The sequence below is a fragment of the Nothoprocta perdicaria genome, unplaced genomic scaffold, assembly GCF_003342845.1.
Source record: "Nothoprocta perdicaria isolate Ctin4 unplaced genomic scaffold, notPer1 scaffold_140, whole genome shotgun sequence".
NCBI lineage: Eukaryota > Metazoa > Chordata > Aves > Tinamiformes > Tinamidae > Nothoprocta > Nothoprocta perdicaria.
The window spans coordinates 2,013,304-2,038,896 of NW_020454539.1; the positions used below are offsets into that span (position 1 = coordinate 2,013,304).

Sequence of the window (25,593 nt, forward strand, 5' to 3'; positions counted from 1 at the left end):
CTAGTTCTTGTTCTCATTTAAAAAAAGAAAAAAAAGTAGAATTTCCATAGTTATTTTTTCATAGGCTTTTTTTTTTWATCAAAAGTCTATGAAAATGGAGTAGTATGTATACGGCTTTTTGAAGTTCAGCCCATTGCTGGAAAATTTTTTGCTTTGAGCACCATCCTGACTTTGTCCCACCTTGTTCATAGCAATTTAGAAAGCATATGACTATACAACAGATTTGTTCATAATAGAACAAAACAGAGATAATGACATTTATATGCTGGGGATCAAAAATAGAGTCTTTCTGATTGCCTGCGTGCTTGCTGTATATAGACCTATTGTTCTCAGGCACTTCAATGTTGAATATTATAAATAGAGAGAATGGAGGAATATATATATGTGTATATATTATCTGAAGGGATTATTTACCTAGTTATCACCTGTATATAAAACATGGATGTTTGCAAGGTGAGGAGAATAGTTGTGCTTGGTCAGACAATGCAACTGGACTTCGTTCTGTTTGTTACTGGAGGAACACATTTCTGCATCAAGATGAAGAGAGGATCAAATGAGTCATTCAGAGCTGTGACTTTTTCATGAAACAGTACTTAGTTGCTTACATTGATTTAAGTTGTAAGCACGTATTTCTGTCATTGTTTAAGCAACATCACCTAGCATTTCAGTGATGGGGTCCCTCGCTATGCAATAGATCAATTAAGGCTATCAGTCCAGCAATAAGATAGCAGAAAAAAAGATAAGAGAAACTATATACAGAGAACAGATATTGAACTGGGGAGTTTTTAACAATCAGAGGTATTTCTTTTGTGTATTGCTTTCATCCAAAATGTATGTGTACCTGTGTACAGCTTTATCTTTGTCTGGCTCATGTAATTGTTTCTCTGTCACTGCTGCAATGATGAGTTCTTGAAACCTTGTKGTCCTGCTGTGCCAGGCAGCATCCCATCCCATAAAAAAATAAACCCGTTCTTTTCAGAAGCATGCACAAGCCTGAGCAATTAGTGTTCGCTTTCAGTGAGCATTTGTGCAAGTTACATTTGTTTGCTTGAGATTTCATTCAGAAGGGAACTGCAAAAACTTACTTTGGGTAAATGTGGTAAATCWATTTCTACCCATATCTATCTCTGTTTCCTTTTTTTAGTAGGTCTGTATGAAATTAAAAATACACATTTTGCAGTAGCGTAAGCCAGTCCTTGGAAAGAATGTGCAGCTTATGATAATACTGGAATTTGTTAAACAGAACCACTGTGGTACGTGGACAGACTAAAATCAAAACATGTTCCTTAAAAACTCATAAGGCAATTAATATGTTGAGTGCAAGTTTGCAAGCTGCATTATTTTTAATAAATCTGTCAGATTAATCACTTACAAATGCATATTTATGCATAGGTGGCATTTAAAACTAATTATCCAACATAACAGTTGGAATTCCTCGTACCACCCTCACGCTTGTATCAATTTAGATCATTCTTACTTTATTGCAGGATCTTAAATGAGCCCTAGTTCAGTGTAGTTGAATGTACTAAAACATGGGATAGAAATCTCATAGTAAGAATGTCCAAGTGTGCCTGATCGCTTTACTTGGAGCGCAATTATCAGTTGACTCATTAATTGCCTAATCAGTAGGCTTTGTAAAGATGATAATTGTTAAATTTGTCATTTGATATGTTCATTGCTGTTCACAAATTTAAGGTCAAAATTAGATCCTAGGCTTAGCTAGAGCTGCTAATGCTGGAGAGATAGTCATCTCCATAACTAACAATCCTGTCTGGCACCTTGCTTGAGGGTTCAGATGGGCATTTGCAATCATTCAGTGTAGAGAAAACCACCTGCTAAACCACAGAGCATCTGAGAAATTGCTTTTTCTAAACTATTCCATCCCAATGGGATATGTATCAACAAAAGAACCAAAGCAGGCACCTGGAGGACCAGATAGGAGGGCTCACCTAAGTATCCTCCTATGATACAGTATTTGGTACCTAAGAACTCTGGGGCCTAACACAGAGGACGTTCAGAGGACAGCCCAGAATGGACAGCAGCAGTGATGAAGGCATGGCTAGGAAGGACAAAGACCAGGTATAGGCCTTTCTCACTGACTTCCAATAGGAAGCAAATGAGAAGATGCGCTGAGTAGCAGATCCCTGAGGATTTTCCTTCTCTGGTGTCTTTGTGGTCATACAACTATCTCTCCCTGTACAAAGAAATTACAGTATTTTCTTGCAAAAGGACCTTTTACAGTACTATTTCATCTTCTATTTTTCCTATGAAACAGCTCTAGTGATCTCACTCCATTCCTTTGGGTATTATGTGAAGATATCCACTTGAAATAATGTACATGCTGAAGATAAGCATTCTTTCATTTCTATTCTGGGAGAATTAGATAAGGCACTCATAATAACAGTAGGGAATTTTAGCGTGAAAGAGTTGAAGAAAGGCACCTAAACAATTTTCTCTTCCTGAATTTCAAGCTAGTCTACTAAATTAGAAGCCTGTCAGATAGGAAGTTAAAGCAGTTAAATAGAAAATTTCAGAGCTGAGAACACAAATGGACAAAACATGTTGGTTCCAGATTTTAGTAGTATATTTAAAGGATTTCTCCCGTTCTGTTATTAGCATACATTTTTGCCAGAATGGAATTTGTTAGKAATTAACTGCCTATGGACTACATGTCATGTTTATATCAGAAGATCACTGAGGAATGGACCTAGTCAAATGCAGGAGATAATTTATTATAAAGAAAATGATGCACAATAATGTACATATTCTATATGAAGGCCATGATTCAGCAAAACACTGAAATATACTGAAGATGAATCATGAGCTAGTCTGCATGGTTATATTCATCTAAAAGTTAGCACAAATATATAAAGCCATTAATTAAAAAAATGAAAATGCTGCATGCAGCTGTGAATGTAATTGTTTTCATTGTGTATGTGTATTGTTGGCTCTTGACACACAAGAGCTGGGTGAAAAATGTAGATTCATAAATACTGAAATGTTTGGCAAATTTGTCTTGATTTTGCTAAATTGCCTACACTAGAAATAAAAGAAGCARAAGTATATTTTGACTTTGGGGGAAAAATTTAAATTCAGGATGACTCTTCATAATAGAATTCCTTGCATTTTTTTAAGAGAAATATACTTGTTTTTGAAACAAAGCATTTTGTTGTACTTCTTTTTCAACATTGCAGTTTACCTATTCTTTTCCTACAGAGAAACCACCAAAGAACCTTCTTAACAGCCACCAAATCAGTTATTCACACAGCTTGAATGTTTCTGACATTTGTAGCAGACTTTTATCACTTCTCATTTTCTTATATAAAATCCTACTGTTTAATCTCAGCAAATGTTTGTATACATTTACACATGCAGATTGGTCTCCTGAACCCTAAAGGGACTGGTCACATAAATGTAAGTTACAGCAAATTGTTCCATTTAAATCAGTGTAACTACTTTTGTGGTAAGCTRCTACACAGTGTTGTACTGTTAACCAGATTCTCAATTATTGTAAGTCAATCTTCAAAAAGTCCTCACTTTGAAAAAAAATATATATATATATTTGTATTTCAGAATCACAACCACTGCAGCTTGTATGATGGACTTGAGAAGATACCCATTAGATGAACAGAACTGTACTCTGGAAATAGAAAGCTGTATGTACAAATAAAATGCATATAAAACATAGTGTAGATGTGGGGGCAGTTTTCATTTAATATAGCTGTAAAATAGTCACACTACTGTCTTACTGTCTTGAGCTTTTAAGTAAATCATGTAATTAGCATCCTTTTTTTTTCTCTTATTTGACATTTTTTAATATATAAGGGTTTRTCCATGTGTATTTTGCATAAAATTATATAGAAAAATGAGTTTAGGACAGAATGAAGCTGTTTATTGCTCCAAAGGCCTGTTGAAGATGCTTATCTTCAATACAAGAGAATGAATGTTCAGATTTTAATCAGATTCATTTTAAAGAGAGCAAACACTGTGATACAACTTTCTTCCAATCCGCTTTATTATGCATGGATGGTCTTGCTGCAGGACCCTCTGGGCTTTCAGATAGGCTCCATTTATGGTTTGGAATTCTGCTCTACACAGAAATATATTCTCTCTTCAACCTAGTTGTATCCTATAATTGGAACATTCAGATGTATGTTTGTGCTTCAAGAGCTCCTGCTCCTTTTCTGATGCTTCCTGAAAGCTGTATGCCTTATACAGAAAATATCACTACATATTATTATGCTCTTTTGGAAATTATATTCAGCAGGAGTTCTCCACTACAGAAGCTAATGGAAATGGTGCCACTCACACTCTTTAGTATAAGTGGAAAATATCTGCCCAAATACGTTTGTCTGCATTCATAGAATAATCTGTGTTTTTCTGATAATTACTGGCGTGACAGTGCACTTGGGTTTTGGTTCTAGATGCATGTGATGTCTTAATTCATACTATTCTGTGATCTTGCAGATTGCAATCAGCAATCCCTGCAAGTGGTTATGTGTGGTATTTTCCGGCTTCATCTTTTGTGGATTTCCTGAGTATGATTCTGAAAAACAGAGGAAAACAGTACTTTGCCTCAGATTTCTGTGTAGATGGTAATGGAGCATCTCCTTGGGAGAGCTTCTCAGAATGCTAGCACATTACAGCCATACCAAAATACTATATGCCATTCCAACTGTTTTAATTCTTTAATTGTCTGAAATGACAAACCACCTATTCTGTGCCTGAAGCTCCATTAAATTCTGCTGTTGGGTTTTTTTTTTCACCTTTTCCTCCTGCTTTGCCTGCAGATGGCTACACAACCGATGACATTGAGTTCTATTGGAGAGGTGGCGATAACGCCGTCACTGGCGTAGAAAGGATAGAACTTCCTCAGTTCTCTATTGTGGAATACAGACTGGTGTCAAAGAATGTTGTCTTTGCCACAGGCAAGTATTATCATTTGGCTATTCAGTGCTTAATTTACTTGTGTACAACAATTACTACTGTATTAATAATTATCACATATAATCTTAGCATCGTGTTCAGTGTTCGACTAATGAAATCACTTGCTCCCTAAAGCCTTTATCCAGAAATCCAYGAAAAAACTTTTCTTGCTGCTTTTTTTCCTGCTTCTTTCTATGTGTCTGTGAGTGTGTGCATGTGTCATACTTAACCAGGCGCCTAAATATCTATGATTTAAGTAAATACGAAGTCATTCACCTCTGAATCATCGGTTTAGCTGTAGCCTACAGGGTTACTGATCATACAGAGTATGCTATGGCATTCTAGGTTAAAAAGACACATATTTTTGAATGCCTCCCTACAGCTTTTCAGGGCATGTTTGTTTTGTTGTTGTACAATGAATGTAATGCCTTTTTTATCTTGATTTGTATTGATATTACTAAGTAGTAGTATATGCATAGCCAGTTCTTTTTGTCATCATTGTTAAGATACTAAAAATTAAATCCCTGGGTTATCTCCTCCTTGTTCCCCTAAAAAAAAAAAAGTGAGAAAAACTTTGGATCTCTTCAGATGATAAAGCACAGCATGGATTTATATGCTTGATATTAGGCACCAGCATATTAACATGTTGCTATATGTGACAAGCCCAAAGCAACACAGAAAATCACCAGCAAGTGGGTACTGTTGTTTGGGACCTCTAGATTTTCASCCCAACCCAGACAGTGGAAGTGTGCTGTTCCTTCTGTCCCAGAGCACTCAAACAAATGAAATGAAGCACTGCTCTGTTATGTTTGTAAGTGTCACTTCACCCACTCCTTGGACATGGCATCTGTTTCAAAGTACATAGAATACTAGTTATATTTCAGAACAAAATATAAATATTGCTGGGAGTGAAATTAATATAAGGAGTGTTGCTAACTGCTGCCATCTTTGGTTATCTTTGTGAATAGAAGCTTCTTTAATTTTTTTTTAACAGAAGGAGAAACAGCTACTTTAATGTCCTATCTCTTCCTTCTGCAACTTTTCCCTCCTTTGGCAGTCTGGGTCCTCCACAGCACTGGAGGCATTTTGTGGACCAGCTTTTAGGACAACACAACATTACAGAGAACTGCCTATTTGGGAGGTTTTGATGACAGTCCAAAGCCACCTTTTAGTTTAGTATGAAATGTCTCAGTGAAGAAATAGTGTAATAATTTCAAGGTGAGAGACATCTGTTAAATTCAGGGAAAAAAAAAAAAAGCCAAAGAACTATGAAGCAGAAGCGAAAGAGAGTGAAGAGCACATCAAAACTAGGGAAAGACATTTATATGGCTAGCAAAATACTTAGAATCCTAACAGTTCTTTCCAGTAAAATTTTGGAGAAATAAAAGATCTTGTGCTTAATACTAGAAACCAGGATGAGACTGTCATGGGGAAGAGACTACTCTTTGTTTCTTGCATCATTTTTTTAAGCATATATGTTTTGTCACTGTTCAAGGCAGGATGTTACACCTACTGTTGTTTTGGTACAACATATAAAAATATGAATTTTTGATATACATTTCTATGCAAGGGAATCATCACATATATTTCTCAAAACAATGCGTCTAATACTAAATCTGAAACATGCTAGTCAATCTGATGGATAAAGCCAACGGAGTCCTTTTGCAATTCTTCTCAAGAACCTTCTTTCTCATATTTCTCATAATTAGGAGCAGTTTCTGTATTTTGTGGAAAATAAGTCTGGCATTTTTTTTTTTTTTTTCCTTCCTGGTCTTTGAGATTATTACAAGGGAAGATATTAGTTCTTTGCTTGCAAAATCCTGGTGAAAATTTCAGATTTTGATACAGTTTCACTTTGATTGTATAAAACCAGAAGAAGTCCTCAGAGTCATGCCATAAACAGCTTTTGTAGTAGTTATTTCTCCTATCCTCCATGAAGGAGCAGTACTGTATAATCTTGTGTAACTTATGCAAATGGAAAAATCTGTTCCCATAGTTACTACTAGGAAGAAGCGGTAAGCATGAAAAAAAAAATATAGCTAATGACAGAAAGCTGGGAGGGATGGCAAAAATTCTGGAGGAACTGCAAGCATACYGAAGCCTAGCACTGGAGCCAAAAATGATCTTCATAAATGGGCAAAATGGACCTGGGGGAAAAAAAAGGGAAAAAAAAAAAAGACTATAAAAGCTAAGGTGGGCAAGATACAGCTATACAGCTAATTGTACCTTTCCAAATTCAGGGTGGGGAATAAATGGTTAGACAGTATTTTTGTGTGTAGAGATATAAGAGTTATTGTTGATTACAGAGTGAACATGAACTAACATGATCTTGTCTAAGAATAAACATCCCACAAGTAGACCGACTTGCACTGCTAAAGCCTCAGCTGAGTAGGAAGCTGTGGACCAAAAAAAGACAATCTAGGAAAACATAGCAAGAATCAATGGAAGTCTAACAAATGTAATCCATGAGGAAGAAAAGACACCATGTATGTTGCGTAGAGAATAACACAGGAATAATGTACTCTACAAACAGAAAGTAATTGCCATGAAATTGCTGTGAAAAGAAAAATCTGTTTTGGCTATCCTAATGGCAGTTGAAGGCTATACAGACTACCTTAAGACATCTCACATGGTACTAGATGCCTGTTCATCAGTCAGGCTTTTAATCAAAACGGTGCTGTAAGTGAAGTCTAAAGAGCTATTCAGCTCTTGAACACCTCTATTTTATCAACTGAATATCTCCTAGGACACTATCTAGTTGCTTTTACATATATATCTAGTACCACTTGAGGTTCTTGGCACATCGTGCTTAGTAATTAGGCAGTCATTCCAAAGAGTCTTAGAGCCATGTGTCTTATGTGCCAGTCCAGTGGGTCAATTTTAATTACTGAATTAGCATTATTTACGTCCTAGACTTCAGGCATCTCCTAAGGCATCTCTAATGGCATTACACAGCTATGTGTAGGTAATTGAACCACATCCTTAGAATCCTGAGAATCAGCTGACTGTAAATCTACGTCTCCATGRTTTATTCTGAGAGCCCAGACATCTTCCATATGTAAATACCTCCATGTAAACACTTGAAATTAAATGCTTAAATTTCTGATCTTAATCCCCCTCCTGAAAGATAAACAGGAATCCTAAGCGGCTGAGCAGGAATGGGGAAATAGAAGACACAGCCTAAAATCTTAAAAGATTCATTGCAGTTACAGCCATATTAGCAACTTGTTTGTAAGAGGAAGGTAGTCCTAAAAGGTTTGAAATTTAATTATTTAGCATATTCTGAAAGATCAATCTGTAAAGTACATTTGCAATTAGCTGAAGAACTTTCCCAGAAGAGCAGATTAATATAAGTATTCTGTAACTGACCAACTCTGTTATGCGGGTTTATACTTGAATAAAACAGCAAGAGACCAATTTAGCCTTGGAGCTAGATATTTCAGCTTGCTAGCTTTTAATGAAATTGAAGCAGAAACAAGTAATTACTTTTTACCAAGTGCTATATTCATATGAAGGAGGGATAATTTTCAGCTCAGTTATTGATTAAGTATTTGTTTTCATGTCTGCATTCTCAATCCTGTGGTTAGATTAAAATATTGAAGATCAAATTCTGCTATCTGTGTACTATTTAAATTATCCCAAAGTCATCCCCATGTTATGTGATGTGAGGGGAAAGGTAGAAGATCTTACCTTTGAACAGCACCGCTGTTCTTTAGGCAAAAAGTGTATTTTGCTGAAATGTTAACAGCTAGAATTTTCTGGTAATTAATCTGTAAATGTACAGAGCTTTAATTGACAAGTCACTATCCAAGCACAGTAAAGCAAGGAACAGTGTTATTGTTGTACTCACCAAGAAATCCTTTTTTATTAAAGCAATTACACGTGATGATTCCTCCTTAGGTAAATAAAGATCTAGACTTGCAATCATTGATCCATATGGGTGAAAACCCACCCAGTTCACTTAGCTTTAGTCATCCAGATAAAGAGGGGAAATCAGCTGCCTTCACGGGAGTGTTCCTTCTTTTAGGTCTTATTTTTTATCCACGGAGCCATGTGTGTGCTGGAAATGAGAAAGGACAGCAGGGAAGGCAGGCTGGAGGCAGGACCCATAAACCATCTGTGAAGGCATAAAAGTAATATAGATGAAAGTAATACAAACTTCTATAGTCCCCGGGACTGCTACGTAATGGAAAACTATGGCAGTGTGTGTGGAAGCAGCAGGAGGTAGAACTGTCTTGACAAAAACAAGACTAGCAGTACATGTTTCAGTTTCAGGTTGAACTATACAAAGACCAAATTATTCTGAAATCATCTGAGAACCAGACTTCCCAGTTTGCTGGAACCCAAATGATCTCTTTCTTCATTCCCTGAGACAACCCTGTGCTTCCGTGTTCAGTGGTACTGAAATAGCCAAAGAAGAAGCATTGATTCTGTGATCAGTCCATTGAACCTGACATATATTCTTGAATGTATCCTTTAGACTATTGAAGAAGCAATATTTCATGAGGGCATTTCCAGTTATCACTTCTATCAGTGGTATTCTCCAGATCTGGATAGTGCTTTTGAAAGTAAAAGATTTGTAGAAAATCCTTTCCATTGGTGGTATATTTTATGAAGTAGTTTTCCTCAACAGAGTTTTATAAAGATTTCTGCATGATGCACTACAGCTCATACTGCAAAGAGGTGATCATGCCTGCTAAATTTTTAGTGTGTTTCATGGCAGGAGGTCTTCCTGTTTCATTTATACGGTCTGCAGGCACAAAGTGGTGGGAACTGTTTCATGAGAAAACTCAATGAAAAAGTTAAGCTCTGTTAGCAAAGAAGCTGACATGATTTCCAGGAAACAGTTTGTCATTAAAAATGAGACAATGATATAGTCGGAACATGAAGATGTTTACTTAGAAGCAAACTAAAGTCTGAATGATTCTTTTGCAAGAATTATGTTGACTGTGGTCAGGGTTCTGTAATGAAATATATTGCTTTTTCTCTGCCAATATTTATCTATTTGTGAAACTAAAAAACAATTCCATTTAATTCTGGAGAAAATATTATTAATTGAAATAATAACAAGCAAATTCATCTACCAGATACTTCACATTTTTGGTGATAGTTCTTCTGAGATGTGTTTGATACAACAATCAAGTGTTTTTGCATAAGGTTTGATCTTCCCTGAGTGCTCCTGTTATAGTTGCCTAAAAACTAGCATTTTTTGCTGTCACATGACCCAGCATATACCARTATGACCCAAAATATACCAAAGTATTGGGAACATGATGAAGAGAAATCTGCAGTTTTCTACTCCTCCTTTCTCCTGAGGGCATCCATCTTTCTTGTGTATATTAATGTGTATGTAATTTCTTATGCTCCTATGCAGAAATATGAATGTAATATTTTTCAAATGAAATTTATAAATTATTAATTGTTTATAAATCTAATCTATCACACCTTATAATTTCTTGTATTAGAATACATAGGAAATGATTTTCTATCTAGAGTGGGAGCTTCATTATGTTTAAAAATATTTGGAAAAAATGATGTTGAGCTTATTAATTTTATAATTATCTATTTGCTTCAATGGAAACAATTCATGAATTATATATATCTGGAAATATTTCATGTACCTGCTTCTTATTTTTGGTTAAAACAGTTCTGAAAGAGAAATTCTGTGCAGCTCTAATTTATGTTACCAACTTTGAATGAGAATTGAAGGCTTTTTCTCACTGTGATTCAATGCAGTTTACTTTTAACACTTCATGTAGCATATTTCTCATAGTTCAAATGTGATTAAAAATCACCATGTCAAGAATAACTGTTCTATGTAAATGGAAAAACATGCATATAATATTTATTATATAATATTTAGAAATTTACTAATTCTCAAAATAAAATACATAAAAATTGTGAATTTGGATAAACTTTTTACATGGAGACTTAGACATGTGTTTTTAAAAATTAACCAGTATTCACCCATCTGTTCAATAATTTAGAATGACTTCCTCTGTTCTTCCCAAATTCAGATTGCTTGGACATCACTATATTCTCTGCAAGATTTCTTTTAATACCAGGGAGTAATTCAGTGAAGGCGTTTTCCCTGCTGTTCTTCAGATTTCATAATACCCAACAARATACACATGCTTTAATTTCTGAAACTGAAACTGAAGACAAATATGTGCAAATGTCTTTTCATTAGTATAAATAACGTTGGTTTTCCCTCCCTTTCCTTAGGTGCCTATCCAAGACTCTCACTGAGCTTCAGGTTGAAGAGAAATATTGGATACTTTATTCTTCAAACCTACATGCCCTCCATACTGATCACCATTTTATCATGGGTGTCATTCTGGATCAATTATGATGCATCAGCAGCAAGAGTTGCCCTTGGTATGTGATAAGGATGAGTGGGACATTAAAATGTCAGACTGAATGTAGCCTTTGGAAGTTGTTAAACAGTGCAACATGATGTCAGTGTTTTGATATTCCAAAATCATTTACGTCAAAATCATGTCATTCAGTATTGCCTCCAAAGTGATGAGTTCTCCCCACTCACAAGAACATAGCTGCTACTAAATCTCTGATGTGAACTGCTCATACAGGTTCCAACCTCGTTCTCATCAAAGTTAATACTGTTGTCAGTATCTTCAATGAGGGYGCCAGCTCCAAAATCATACTCCAAGGTTTTGAGCATGGGCTTTTAGGCCAACTCAGTGTGGAAAGAAAAATGTGGCTCCARGCCTCCACCTGGGGTTCTGGCTCAAGTTATTGGGACTGTTGTAACTTAGAGTGGCAGGAGCAGACCTCAAGGTCTTCTGTGCTAGCTGTGAACATCAGGACACAGGAGCACATCAGCTACAGACCATGACATCCCATCTCACTCTCAGAATGCCTAGTGTGCTGAGCGCATTTTTATGACAGCTTTAAGTGCCTTTTACCCCATGGCAGAAAAACATGGATTTAACACAAATTGATGATCAATCCCARGCTTTTTCAGGTCAAAGTGTCCTTTTCGTACAGGAAGGAAGCTTCAAAATATCCAGTAGGAAATATTTCATCTGTTACAGAAGCATAGTAAGGGATAGTTATAGACCAGGAAGATCTGTAAATAATCCTTATGACTACTGCTGCTTCTCATCTAATCTCAAATCTGATCTCCAGCCAGTGTTTCCCAGTAGGACATATCTTCCTACCTGAAACCTGACACTAGACCTATACTGTATAAWAACTTCTGACTCTGCTCTATTCTCTTAAAAAAGAATTAGGCAAAAAAAGAGAGGCATGTTCTTTAGTTCCCTTATTTTTCCCATATGTACCACAGCAAACCAAGACTGCAAGCCGTGCCCATACATTTACCTATCTCTGTACTCCTTAGCTCCATAGATTCCCACATACCAAAGCAGGCTGAGCAGCTACAATTATACCTATGTGCAATATTATGTTACATCCTAATATCTAAGCTGGAGTTACTGAAAGTATTGCAGATTAACTGCAGTTTTTACAGTAATTCTGTAGGGTTAGCTGATGTGTATGTGCGTAGTACATGCCATACAATATGGCATTGCCACACAACAGCTAATGCATGTTCAGCAGATTGAAGATATGTAGCAGTATATTGGAAGGTGAGATATAGAATCCAGTCAACTCAGATATGTTCATAAATGAACTACTGATAGCAAAGATCCACCCCAGAAACATTATGGTCTCTTATAGGATGACAGAGGTGAAGGGAACACTTCAGAATCATCTGCTAGCATCTAGATTTTAAATGCTGACCAGAACTGCAGTGAACAGAGGTAGTTAGAAAAAAACAAACCTGGTGACACTCTGCACCCTCCTACAACAGTATCACTTTTTTTTTTTTTTTTTTTGGTATTTTTTCCTTTATTTAAGGAACAGGACTATCTAATGTGACCTATTTCCGTCTTGCACAACAGTTACTGGTTCATCAAGTGCCTTACTGTGATAACACAGATACTAGACAAAAAAAGTCGGTCAGTGCCTTTGAAGAATTTTCAAGATGCCAGATGTTCTATTTCCAGTTCATAGAAAGTCCTTTTTTTGAGGGGAAGAAAATATATATAATAGATTCTTGTGAGAAAACAGTGCCTTGTATTGTTTCATATTGGTATTAGAAAGTTCTGTATGACAGGTCTAATCCTATGCTCTTTGTATAGACAGTTTTATGAGACTGAAACTAGTAGGAAATTGTATCAAAGCATAAAGGCAGTGTTGCATCATTGGACACACCTGGCTCTGGAAAGCTCAGTACAGAGAAGAGTAAGGCCTGCTGGTCTAGGTATTTGTTAGAAGAAGGATTCCTGGTGCAGTCCTCATAGACGTGGAGACAAGCCTTACTCAACCTCCACAGAAAGCCTGCATTCCCTGAAAGCCTGATTCTGACCCATTCAATTCCATGTTTTGCTCCAGCCTATGGTCCCTGGATGCACACATATTATCTGTGCTCCAGCCTCGAGTGAACCAAGTAGTTCCTTCAGCAAAGAAACCCAGGCTTGGAACAGAGGACAGTTCATTCGAATGCTTTGTGCTATAGACAATACAAATCGAAGCTGATGTCAAGAGAAATATTCAGTCCCTTCAATTATGGGGCACCAGTGCTCAGAATTGTGAGATCTTTTTTTTATACTTGGTTCTTGAGGTTCCTAAATTCAGTCCTATGAGTAAGGAGAAAAATAATCTTGTGCTACTACCATTCTTAAGGAGGGCTGTAGTCACAAGATTATCCTGTTTTTATATGATAGGTAAATGATACCTGCTTCTCCTCCAGCTGTGCTTTAAAAGAAATTCATGATCTTTAGAAGGGACATACTCATCTCTCCATAGGTGTGGCGTGTGCCTGTAGTAAGTAACTCAGGATCTCCTGATCTCCCAGGGAGTATCTCTCCTTTTGGCTAGTGATAGATGCTATTATATTTAGTGTTTTACCCAAAGAGCCACTGGACTCTCCCAAATAAAGTGTAGGGAATTATTTTCAGAATTCAAGTTTCACCAGTCCAGCAGATCCCTTGGCAGATCCCTTGGCAGATCAAGTCTTTAAGCATCTGTGGGATGATAATGAGATACCAGAAGTGTGTTAACAGATAAATCTGTGTATTTCTGATACAGGAGTCCATTTTATTTTTCTTGGAATCCCTTACAGGAAGCAATAGCAGGAATCCTGCTGTGAAAGAAAATAATTCAGGCTAGAGAAAGCTCATGGGATGCAAATGTGTGGTAATATCAGATGTAGTCCCGCAACCTTCTCGCCCTTTTTCTCTGTGCTGGCAGGGAGGTTTTCAAGAGAGCTTGTCGAAGTTTCTTTAGGTAAAAATAAATCTAATGTGACTCTCACATGTCGGTTATACTCCTCGTTTTACTGCAGTTGGGTGGATTATACACAATCCATGTTTTTTTTAAAGAAGCTTGTGCTGTATGTGACTCTACTGTATTTCAAGCTATGAAACATCAGACATCAGCAGACACTTGTTTAACAGTTTATAGGAAAAGAATTGAAAACCTGATGACCTTGACCTGCTAACTATACAAAATCTCTCTTATAGACACTCCTAGGCTGCTACTGCTCTTCCCTGGAGTGACACTGTTTACACAAACAGATGGATTTTGAGTTATAGTGTCTTTATTTCTGTCTTCAAGTAAAAGGAGCTATGCTTTCTAATATGCCAGATTTTTTTTGTTCTTAATTTTTGTTCTGCTTGCGTTTTGCTCTCTGCTTAGAAACTGACTGTATAATTATGGAATCAAAGAAAATAGTTGTGGAAGCAGATCCATTAGAATGGCTTGCCTCTTTTTTGAATGCAGAATTAGTCTACAAATCAGTGTTTTCAGCCTTCTGTGATTTGTGATTCCCATAAAATTTCCAGCAGAGATACCCTGCAGTTTATTGTGCATTCAAGCAGACTAATAATAAATTTGCTTTTTTACTACTTTTCAAAATCAGAGTTCTGTTATATATGTTGAAATGCTATGTCTGTTCCTAGGTAAATAAATGAGGATTTCACGTACCTAATAGGTCTTCTGGGAATTTTGTTAGTGTCCAGTGGACACTCTAAAAATGCTGTTCTGCTCATTGTTCTGCTGTTTTGCTGTTCTGCTGTTCTCCTCATTGCTCACTTCACCTCTTTTTAGCTATCTAAAAATTAGTCCCCTTTTGTGAAGAGAATATATTGTCTTATCCTGAAATAAGAGTTTAAATTGTATGGCATGACCTGCGCGAGAGAAGTGCCTATCTTTCTCCATCTACTATAGACAAAATAACTTTAACCTGCTATTATACTGTTAGAAATTTCAAATGGGATGACAGGAGTCTCTTGCCAAGGCTTTGCAAACGCTCTCCCTTAATATGTTCACATGGCTTTATCTATCTAGTCTCCTTATCAATTTTATTACTTCCTAAAAATTTCTCTCCATCATGTGATGGAGAGCCACGGTGCTGCAAGCACCTTTTTAGTGCTTTTCAGTCTATTTGCTTTCCTATCTGAGATCAGTTTGGTGTTCATGGAGCAGATGCTCAGTACAGCTAGACTTGCTTCAGTGAAGATATGTTAACTCACTGAATTGATGCTGTGCCCCATTGTTGCTTATCTCACAGATCATGTGGAAAAAATGTTATAAAATATTATAATATTATAGAATAATGCATCAAGCTTTAAGTTTGCTTTCACTTGCCATGAGACGCACTTGAGAGACTTCTTTCACAAATTTTTAAACTTCTGCACACTGACAAGGGAAGTTTGCCAAAAAGGAAAACCAAACTGAAGCATATTCACCCTAAAGAAGAGAAGGCTGAGGGGGGATCCGATAAGTGTACATAAACATCTCAAGGGAGAGAGTGAGGAGGATGAGGCCGGCCTCTTTTCAATTGTGGCCACTGATAGGACAAGAGGAAAGAGCCACAAACTGAAGCATCCAAAATTTCACAGGAACTTAAGGAAAAATTTCTGACAGTGCGGGTGACAGAGCCCCGGACCAGGTTGCCAAGAGCGACTGGATGTAATCCTGTGCCACGTGCTCTAGGTGACTCTGCGTATGCAGGAGGATTGGACTAGATGATCTCTAAAGGACCCTTCCAACTTTAAGGATTCTGTGATTCTCTGTTCTGTTTAGGTTTGTGAGATACACATTCTTTTMTTTCTTTGTCTAGGAATTACAACTGTGCTGACTATGACAACAATCAACACTCACCTGAGAGAAACTTTGCCTAAAATTCCATATGTTAAAGCCATTGACATGTATCTTATGGGCTGCTTTGTATTTGTCTTCTTGGCCTTACTTGAATACGCCTTTGTCAACTACATTTTCTTCGGAAAAGGCCCTCAAAGGCAGAAGAAACTTGCAGAAAAAACAGCGAAGTCAAACAACGATCGCTCAAAATTTGAAGGCAACCGGGTAGGATTCTTTAATCTATATGTGATCTTTCTTTTCTTCCTATTAAAAATGTAATTGTATGAAAGAAACAGAAAAATCAGGCATAAAAAATAATGCAAACTACTTTTTTTTTGTAGGCAAACTTTAGCATTTTTTATCTAAGAATCTAAATAGAAGAATATATTTAGGCATGCAGAAAACTAAGTGATCATGATTTGCATGACAAGAAACTAATAAGAAGAAAGTGGAGTGCAGCTAGCTTGAAAATAAAAGCCTAGATCTACAAAACCATTTATTTGACTAAATCTAATCTAATTTCATCATGATTTGGTCTAAGTACCTGCATGAGGGAATCCTGGATCTGAGCATACATTTCTCCCTTCTCTTAGAGCAGATGTATTTAGAATGGAGATTAGTTCTAGCTTGCTAGTTAATTGGCCTGCACAGCTGAACCACTCTGTGTAGCACTGTCATCTGCTGCTGTGGAAAGCCAGCAGAATATTATAATTTCTAGAGAAACTTTCAGATTGCTCCAGTAACTTCTTCATTATCTACCTTAGAACCAGTATAGATTTTTCCAGACATGTCATTTGGTTTAGTTTAAGGTAAAGTTTTGGGTACAAATTGAATCACAGGAAGTTTTATCTCCATGTAAGGAAGAACTTCTTTCCTGTGAGGGTGATAGAGCCCTGGAACAGGCTGCCCAGGGAGGTTATGGATGCCGCCCTGTGCCCCGTGCTCTTGGTGTCCCTGCTGGAGCAGGGGGGTTGGACTAGATGATCTCTAGAGGTCCCTTCCAACCTCAACCATTCTATGATTCTGTGTGATTTCTGAAGCAAAGTGGTCAGTGCTGATTAAAATCCAGCATATTGCCTGACTTTGAGTATGAGTTAATGCAGCACATTTTTTCCCTTTTGGAAATAAAGAAAAAACAAACAAACAAACAAAAAAGAGGATAACTGACACAATATGATGTTAGCAAACCATGTCAATTTCGATTGAAAAATATTTTTTTTGGTGGCTAAAATGGTTCCAATTAGATCTTTCAATTCAGTTCTGTGGTGCAAGACTGTTTTTTTTCTGTCATCTGTAAATTAAAAGAGTTCACAGTGATAAAACTCCTATCTGTTTTATTAAACAGAAATGTCACAGAAATAATTGCAAACTGTATTTTATTATTCTAATGTACTGGCTCCTATATAGCAAGTGTTACACAGAGCTATGCCTGATTGTTGAGAGCTCATCTCTGTGAAATCTATTTTGAACCAATAAACTCATTTTTGTCCACTGAATTATGAAACCAGAATCTCATCACAGTTGGCTGCACTCCTTAGGACTATGCTAGCAAGAAGAATGAATTCTCTTTCTTTGAAAAACAGATAATTATAATAATAAAAAAGCAGATGGAAAAAGAGAATATCACCACTGAAAGCAATAGAGATTTTTGCTGCAAGCAGGTAATGCAGATGTATGCACTAAGGTTCAGTTCTTCCAATGAGAACCATCTGGCAAATCTCATCCATTTAAATGATTTATATAATTCAGTGTAAGACTTGTTAATTGGACCAATATCTCCCTATGTCTGAATTTTCCTCTATATTGAGATCAATGAGTCTATAGTTAAAAGAAGCATGAGTTAAAGGTACAAGTACTAATGAAAATGAGGGTTTTCATGCCCATATTGGGTCATGTGTATATCCCAGACCTGATCATATCATATTATCATTTTATCTCACTTCTGACTTGCAAGCTTTTATTTCTGGACCATCCTAAGGAAGTACTGTGGATTGTTCAGAATTTTTTTTTCTGGTTTAATATCAACCTTATGCAGATGCGACTTAAGATATAGCTTCAGCACATAGAGGTGAAGTAAAAGTGTGATCTTTGGCTGCTTGGAGATTCTGGCTATGAAAGGGAACTCTCTATACTTGATTGAAACATATATACTAGTATTAAATGTGAATATTTGCTATTCAAATACGTTTAGGATATATCACATAGTATGTTCCCATTCTGTGTATTAAATTTTTTGTCTTGAGGTGGTGAACAGAGCTTCATTGCAATCACTGGACTCAGTGCCTTCAGAGGAGAGTTGTCAACATACAAAAAGCAAAGACAGGGACATTAGGTTAAAACAAAAAAATAATAGCAGAAGGTGCAGATTCAGTGGGTGCAGAATGTCTAAATTGAATTTCTTGTTTGAGAAACACCAACCAAGCCTAAGGCAGAAGAGATTGCTCAGAATGGATGACTCCTATAGTTTTCAGAACTAACATCTCAAGGGAAATCCATCTAGCAGAGCGGCTTTGGACGATCACACAGGTATCACACAGGTATCAGGCTTTCCAAAGCTTTCAGCTCTGAAACAGGAAAAATATTTCCACAGTTGTGAGCCCTGCCCACTATATACTACGCTATACTGGCACCCATGGATGCAGCAGGACAGGTGGTCATCACAGAGTTTTAACATACTTACAATGAAGGAAAGAATCTGAAAGAACTACAGCATTGGCTCTGACCTCTACAGGAAGAATAAAGAGGCAGCAGTTTCCAACCTTTACTGCAGTGGGTCTTGGAAGATCATTCAGTCTGATAGAAATAACAGCTTCTTGGCCCTTGCTGACTTCTTACTGTCCAGTTAAGGATCTGGATGTCCTGGGAGAGGACCACATGGTGAGGGAGTCTCAGAGCCATAGATTTAGACTATCTTGCATGAGCTCAGTGAAATTATAGTTTTTGTCATTTAACTGAAGCTTTAGACTTCAGTGGAGTCTATTTCAATTCAGAAGGGCAAGGTGTCTAATCCTGGGAAATATTTTGAAACATGTGTCTTTGGGTCTAAGCTGCACTGTTTAAAAAAAAATGCAGTTGCCTTCACTATTTCGTTACTGTCAAAATGTACACTGTGATGAAAAGAAGGCTGAAAAAGGGTTCAGATATAAAACCAGAAAAGGCATTAGTTTCTGAGGCTACCATTTTGAGCTGATCTTTCTTGCTGTTATGTTTTAGTAATTCAGTTTGCTTGTGTATGAACTGTGTGCACGAATGCCCTGTCATTGATTTAAAATCCTAGCTTGGAAGCACCAGGAGAAAAAAAAAAAAAAATGTTCCATTTATTGTCCACGTCAGAGATTGTGACCCACGGGTGTAATGTGCTCTGTGCTGTATCAGGTCCAGAAGCCTGAGTCCGTGGGGCTGTGGCAATCTGGAATCCACCTGTTTATTTTTAAAGGCGGAACTTAGCATAGATAGCACAAGGTATTGCCTGGAGTTCAGGTCCTCAGTTTGACCATTGGTCTGGAGGCAGCTGAGGCTGGGAATGCACCTGAGGCAGCATGTCTCTCGCTTTAGGCAAAGGAAACAGGAGAAGGACATGGGAGAAGGTCCTGGTATTGTCACTCAGGAGCATTCTAGCCCATGGAAACTGTAAAACCAACATGAAAGGTGATATTGCAGTTCATTTTTTATGTATGAGAGGACTGAAGTCTGGCATGCAAGCTCCCAGGGTTGGTTGTAAACACTGCTCTTGCATGTGTAGCAAAAGGGCTTTGAATGCTTTCCTACTTACTAGATTACAGAGCAGAAAACTTTTCATAACCGAAATGCTCAAGACCACAATATTCAGAGATTTGGGTACGATTCTGTTCTATCTGATAATAGCTGGGCAAAACAGCCACTGTTGACACGCAGAAACACTGTTTCCTGATGCATTTTGTTCATACCGCACCGTGTTGAAGTGGTGGTGGGGTCTGGTTTTGAGTAAATGTCGCTGTGTCGGAAACAAGAGTCTCCGCAGCGCTGCTGTCGGGCAGTTGCTGAGACAGACATGCTGTGACACGGCGGGCTCCTTCATCTGCCGCCGAGCTGCCCGGTGGCGTCCCCGCCACCCTGTGCGGCCTAGTGCCCGGCCCTGCCTCTCCGGTGGAGCCAACGCGCGCAATGGCCACTGGCGCAAGGACCCATGCGAACCAGCGTGGCCCAGGGTCCCACACTGCTGAAACGGCAAAGAAAAGTGAAAGGGAAAGGAGAGTCATGCCATGTTTTCTCCTGTGTGACCCTGCAGAAGGGTGACAGAGACATGTCTGAGTAACTCGAATCTCAGTGAACGGTTTCAGAAGATTCAAAGCGGGTGATGAGATGAAACCCAACAGAACCTTTGCAAGTGACTCATCCATGGATCAGCAGCGGACTATAAAGAAAATTTCACACAGAGCCATTTCTTCTTTTGACTCCTTTTGATCCTGTTTTATTTTGGATAACACACTTTAAATAGTACTCCTCTCTGAGGTTTTCTAGTATATTCCAGTAAACCCTGGTTTACTTTCAGATACTTTCAGATTTGTTACATAAATTGTGGTTTTTAAATAAGGCTCAGATACAGCCTAATTTACAACTAAATCAGCATGAGAGAGCTCTAAGGCAGTTCTGCTCTCACTTGTTGTTCACTCTTGTGGTGGAGGCTTCTGGCAAATCAGCTGGTGAGCATGTGTTTTGGGCATTGCTCCTTCTGGGCCAGTCCACAGAGGTTATGATTTGTTACACTCCCCTGCTAAAAATACTGTTCCTTAGTTCAAGCTGTGGCAATTTATGTTTTCCGTTYGGTGGGACCAAGAGTTCAGCCCCAGGGTATCAATCAGGAGGGTAACTATCACACAGGCTCACTCAAGCTTCAAACCCCTGTGGCTGCCAGACATGTGGGAAGAGCTTCCTTTGAGCAGAAATAATATATAACTCTCTGTAAAAAGGCCCTTCTAGTTCAGCAATACTGCCTTTTTTTTTTTTTTTTTTTTTTTTTTTTTCGCTCTGGTGATCCCCAGTTCAAACTCCCACCTCCCACTGTTGGCTAAAGCAGAATGTTCCCATCAGGCCTTACTTAGATTAGAGGCCCAGGCCACTTACATCTACTTAGTGCTTTTAAAGAATTGTTAATTATAGCAGTGATTCTCGCAAGTGGGATTTTATTCTGAGAATGAATATCTTGGGTGCTGGGTAGAATTTTCATTCATTTAAAYTGAGAAATATGAGAATAGCAAAGCTGGCAGTATTCTCCTGTGCATCTTCATCTTTTCTGGATACTTTTCTTGGTGCTGTTTTGCACAGTGGGATATTTTTGAAACATGAGTATGATGAGTAGGTGCTAAGTTTTGGGAAATATCTCTGAGGGCGACAAACACAGCTCCTGTGGGAAGAAATCTAGTTCTGCATCATTTTTGATGGGGGCATTCAGTGTGCGCTGGAGAGTCATATGTGTACTTATTTTGATCTGAAGCAGCATTGCGCGAGTATGAATGGTGCCAATCCACATGCTGTAAGAAAGATTCTGTACGTACAATTCATAGTACAATCCACAGATTGCATGAATTCACAGATGATATGAAATACTGGACTAAGGAGGACCATACATTTATTTCMTTTTCTTCATCAAGGTTGTTATGAGTAATATTAATATGCAGTTCTCTATGATTTTCTTTATTTTCAGTATCTTTACATCTTTCTGCTTCTGCTGGCTGCCCTAGGTTCTACTGGGCTAATATGGTGGGATAGCTCTCATGACTGGAGCTGGCCATGTGAGCTCCCACTGGCTTTCATGGAAGGCTATGTACTTTTTAGGAAGGACAGGCTGGGAAGGTGAGGTGGTGGAGCTGCTCTGTTTCTGAGAGAGCAAGTGGAATGCATGGAGCTCCGCCTGGGGGTGAATGATAAGCAAGTTGAGAGTTTGTGGGTAAGAATCAGAGGGCAGGCTAACGTGGTAGGCATTTGCTACAGTCTGTCTGACCGGGATGAGGAAGTTGATGAGGTCTTCTACAGACAGCTRGAAATTGGCTCACTGCCAGAGACCCTGGTTCTCATGGGAGACTTCAGCCACCCTGATATCAGCTGGAAAGACAACACAGTGAGGCACAAACAGACCTGGAGGTTCCTGCAGAGCACTGATGATGACTTTTTGGCACAGGTTGTGGAAGTGCCAATGAGGAGAGGTGGGCTACTGGACCTCATACTAACAAACAGAGAGGGACTCATTGGAGATCTGAAGGTGGGAGCCAGCCTTGCTGCAGTGCTCATGAGTTGATGGAGTTCAGGATCCAGCAAGGAGAAAGCAGGGCTGTAAGTAGCCTTGCAACCATGGACTTCAGGAAGGCCAACTTTGGCCTCTTCAGAGACCTGTTTGGGAGAATCCCATGGGCTAGGGCTCTAGAAGGAAGGGAGGCCCGAGAGAGCTGGTTAATTTTCAAGCTGTATTTCTTCCACACTCAGGATCGGTACATCCCTATAAGTAAGTCAGGCCGGGGGGGCAGGAGGCCTGCATCAATGAACAAAGTGATCCTTGCAAAATTCGAAGAGAAGAAGGCATACAGAGTGTGGAAAAAGGCACAGGTCCCTTGAGGGGAATATAGGAATGTTGTCAGGGAATGCAGGGATGTGACAAGGCAGGTGAAGGCATATTTGGAATTAAAGCTGGCAAGGGATGTTAAAGACAAAAAAAAAAAAGAGCTTCTTCAGTTATATCTGTGGCAAAGAAACATTAGGGAGAATGTGAGTCCACTGGTGAATGGGGTGGGTTGCCTGGCTACAGAAGACACAGAAAAAGTGGAATTGCTGAATGCCTTTTTTGCTTCAGTGTTTACCGAGGGCAGCCCTCTGGAATCCCAGAYGCTAGGGACGGGGGAAGAAGCCTGGAGAGAGGAAGACTTGCCCTGGGTAAAGGAAGATTGGGTCAGAGAACACTTAGGTAATCTTGATACCCAGAAATCCATGGGCCCTGATGGGATGCACCTCAGAGTGCTGCAGGAGCTGGTGGATGTTATTGCTAAACCACTCACCATCATCTTCGAAAGGTCCTGGAGAACGGGAGAGGTGCCRGAGGACTGGAAGAAAGCCAATGTCAAACCAGTCTTCAAAAAGAGCAAGAAGGAGGACCCGGACAACTAAAGGCCAGTGAGCCTTACCTCCATCGCTGGAAGACTAATGGAGCAACTCATCCTGGCTGCTGTCTCCAAGTGCATGGAGGACAAAAAGGCACTCAGGAATAGTCAGCATGGATTCACCTAGGGGAAATCATGCTTCACTAACCTGATAGCCTTCTGTGATGGAATGACTGGCTGAGTAGATGAAGGGAGAGCAGAGGATGTCATCTATCTGGACTTCAGTAAGGCTTTTGACACTGTCCCTCACAGCATCCTCTCCGACAAACTCTGAAAGTGTGGTTTAGATGAGTGGACAGTGAAGTGGATTGAGAACTGGCTCGATGGCAGAGCTTAGAGAGTGGTGATCAGTGGTGCAGAGTCCAGTTCAGTCAGTCCTCGATCCAGTCCTGTTTAACTTATTCATCAATGACCYGGATGAAGGAATGGAGTGCTCCCTCAGCAAGTTTGCTGACGAATAGCTGATACCCCAGAGGGCTGCGCCACCATCCAGAGGAATGTAGAYAGACTGGACATCTGGGCAGAGAGGAAGGGCATGAGGCTGAACAAAGACAAGTGCAAGGTCCTGCACCTTGTGAGGAATAACCCCATCCACCAGTACAGGCTGGGGACTGACCTGCTGGAGAGCAGCCCGCAGAGAGGGACCTGGGGCATCGTGGTGGATGACAAGATGACCATGAGGCAGCAGTGTGCCCTGGTGACCAAGAAGGCCAACGGGATCCCAGGGTGCATTAAGAAGAGCATCTCCAGCAGGTCGAGGGAGGTGATCATCCTCTTCTGCACAGCCYTGGTAAGGCCACATCTGGAGACTGTGTCCAGTTCTGGGCTCCCCAGTACAAGAGAGATGTGGAGCTGCTGGAGAGAGTCCAGCGCAGGGCTACGAGGATGATCAGGGGCCTGGAACATCTGCCCTGTGAGCAAAGGCTGAGAGAGCTGGGCCTGTTCAGCCTGGAGAAGAGAAGGCTGAGGGGGGACCTGATCAGCGTGTATAAATACCTCAAAGGAAGGAGTGAGGAGAATGGGGCAGCCTCTTTTCAGTGGTGGRCAGTGATAGGACTAGAGGAAATGGCCACAAACAAGCACCAAAAGCTCCACAGGAACTTAAGGAAAAATTTCTTAACAGTGAGGGTGACAGAGCCCTGGAACAGGCTGCCCAGAGAGGTTGTGGGTTCTCCTTCTCTGGAGATCTTTAAAACCCGCCTGGATGCCGCCCTGTGCCCCGTGCTCTAGGTGACCCTGTGTGTGTAGGGGGGGAGAGGTTGCACTAGATGTTCTCAATAGGTCCCTTCCAACCTTAAGCATTCTGTGATTTTATGATTCTGTGGATAGTAGCTTAATTCTTTCATTCCTTTGTGCTTATTAATTAATATACACAATTAGATTAAGATGGTAATGGGAGAAGTATCAATTTTCAGAGTCAGTATAGAGAATATTTTCCAATATCATGTTGTTCGTCATACCTGAAGTTCTGGATTATTTAAAAAAATTAGTAAGTAATATGGTCAATGCATTTTGCTTTAGGCACAGATATCACTTAGTGCCCAATTGCTTACTGTTATATATTTGGAAAGCCATTTCCATGTCAGATCAGAACTGCTGTGAACTAGTTTATCCCTTGCACAACTTTGAAATAGCAGGAGTACAGATTACAATTTCCTTCTGAAATAGTTTCCTTTTTATAATAATTTTTTAAAAATATTTATTTTGCAGGATAAGGTACTTGCATAATAATTTTGTTGTAAAATAATGCAAAACTACCTAGAGAGGCAGCCTTTCATGCTGTTCTTGAAAGCTGCTATTTGCATTTATATTATTTCATATGATGAAAAGTGTTTACATGGTATTTAAAAATTTGGGATTGATGAACTCGTAAACATACCTATGAGGTCTGAGCAAAATAGTTTCTTTCTCTTCTTATAGTACAGAGTGAAAGATTTATCAAAAAAAAATTTAATTGTAAAATAATAAATAATAAAGTGTTTTCAAACWGACATTAAAACTGAAGTTTTCCAAGACTCTCTCTCTTGATTACAGAATGGTATTCAATCGCAGCTCTTTTATTTCTATAAATACATAATACTTAACAACTAAATAAGACAGTTTCTTTTTATTTATAATTAAAGAGTAGAAGTGAGGCTTTCCAGGAGTAAAAAGGCTGTCGAAGTTTCAGATCTACAGTATAAACTCCCATTAGAGCATAGAGTTGAGCAAATTGGTGAAGTCCTGTTTTTCGAAGAGCAAAGCCAGAGTTTCTTTGTGAGCATCTTGTAGATCCACCTTTTTTAGCTTCAGTTAGATAAGTGACCAATTTTTCTGTGATGATGCTAGATGTCTGGAGTGTTTGGGTTTGTTTGTTTGTTTGTGGCATGTC

The 25,593-nt window shown here is 38.8% G+C and overlaps 1 protein-coding gene across 1 annotated transcript in view; it reads left to right on the forward strand.

Annotated features, from left to right (window-relative positions):
* GABRB3 (gamma-aminobutyric acid type A receptor beta3 subunit) overlaps positions 1-25,593 on the forward strand; it is a 105,653-nt gene that overhangs the window by 74,046 nt on the left and 6,014 nt on the right. Inside the window, exons 5-8 of the mRNA XM_026034263.1 lie at positions 3,574-3,656; positions 4,791-4,928; positions 11,152-11,304; positions 16,076-16,320. Of these exons, the coding sequence (XP_025890048.1) occupies positions 3,574-3,656; positions 4,791-4,928; positions 11,152-11,304; positions 16,076-16,320 (619 nt within the window). The remainder of the gene's footprint in view (positions 1-3,573; positions 3,657-4,790; positions 4,929-11,151; positions 11,305-16,075; positions 16,321-25,593) is intronic.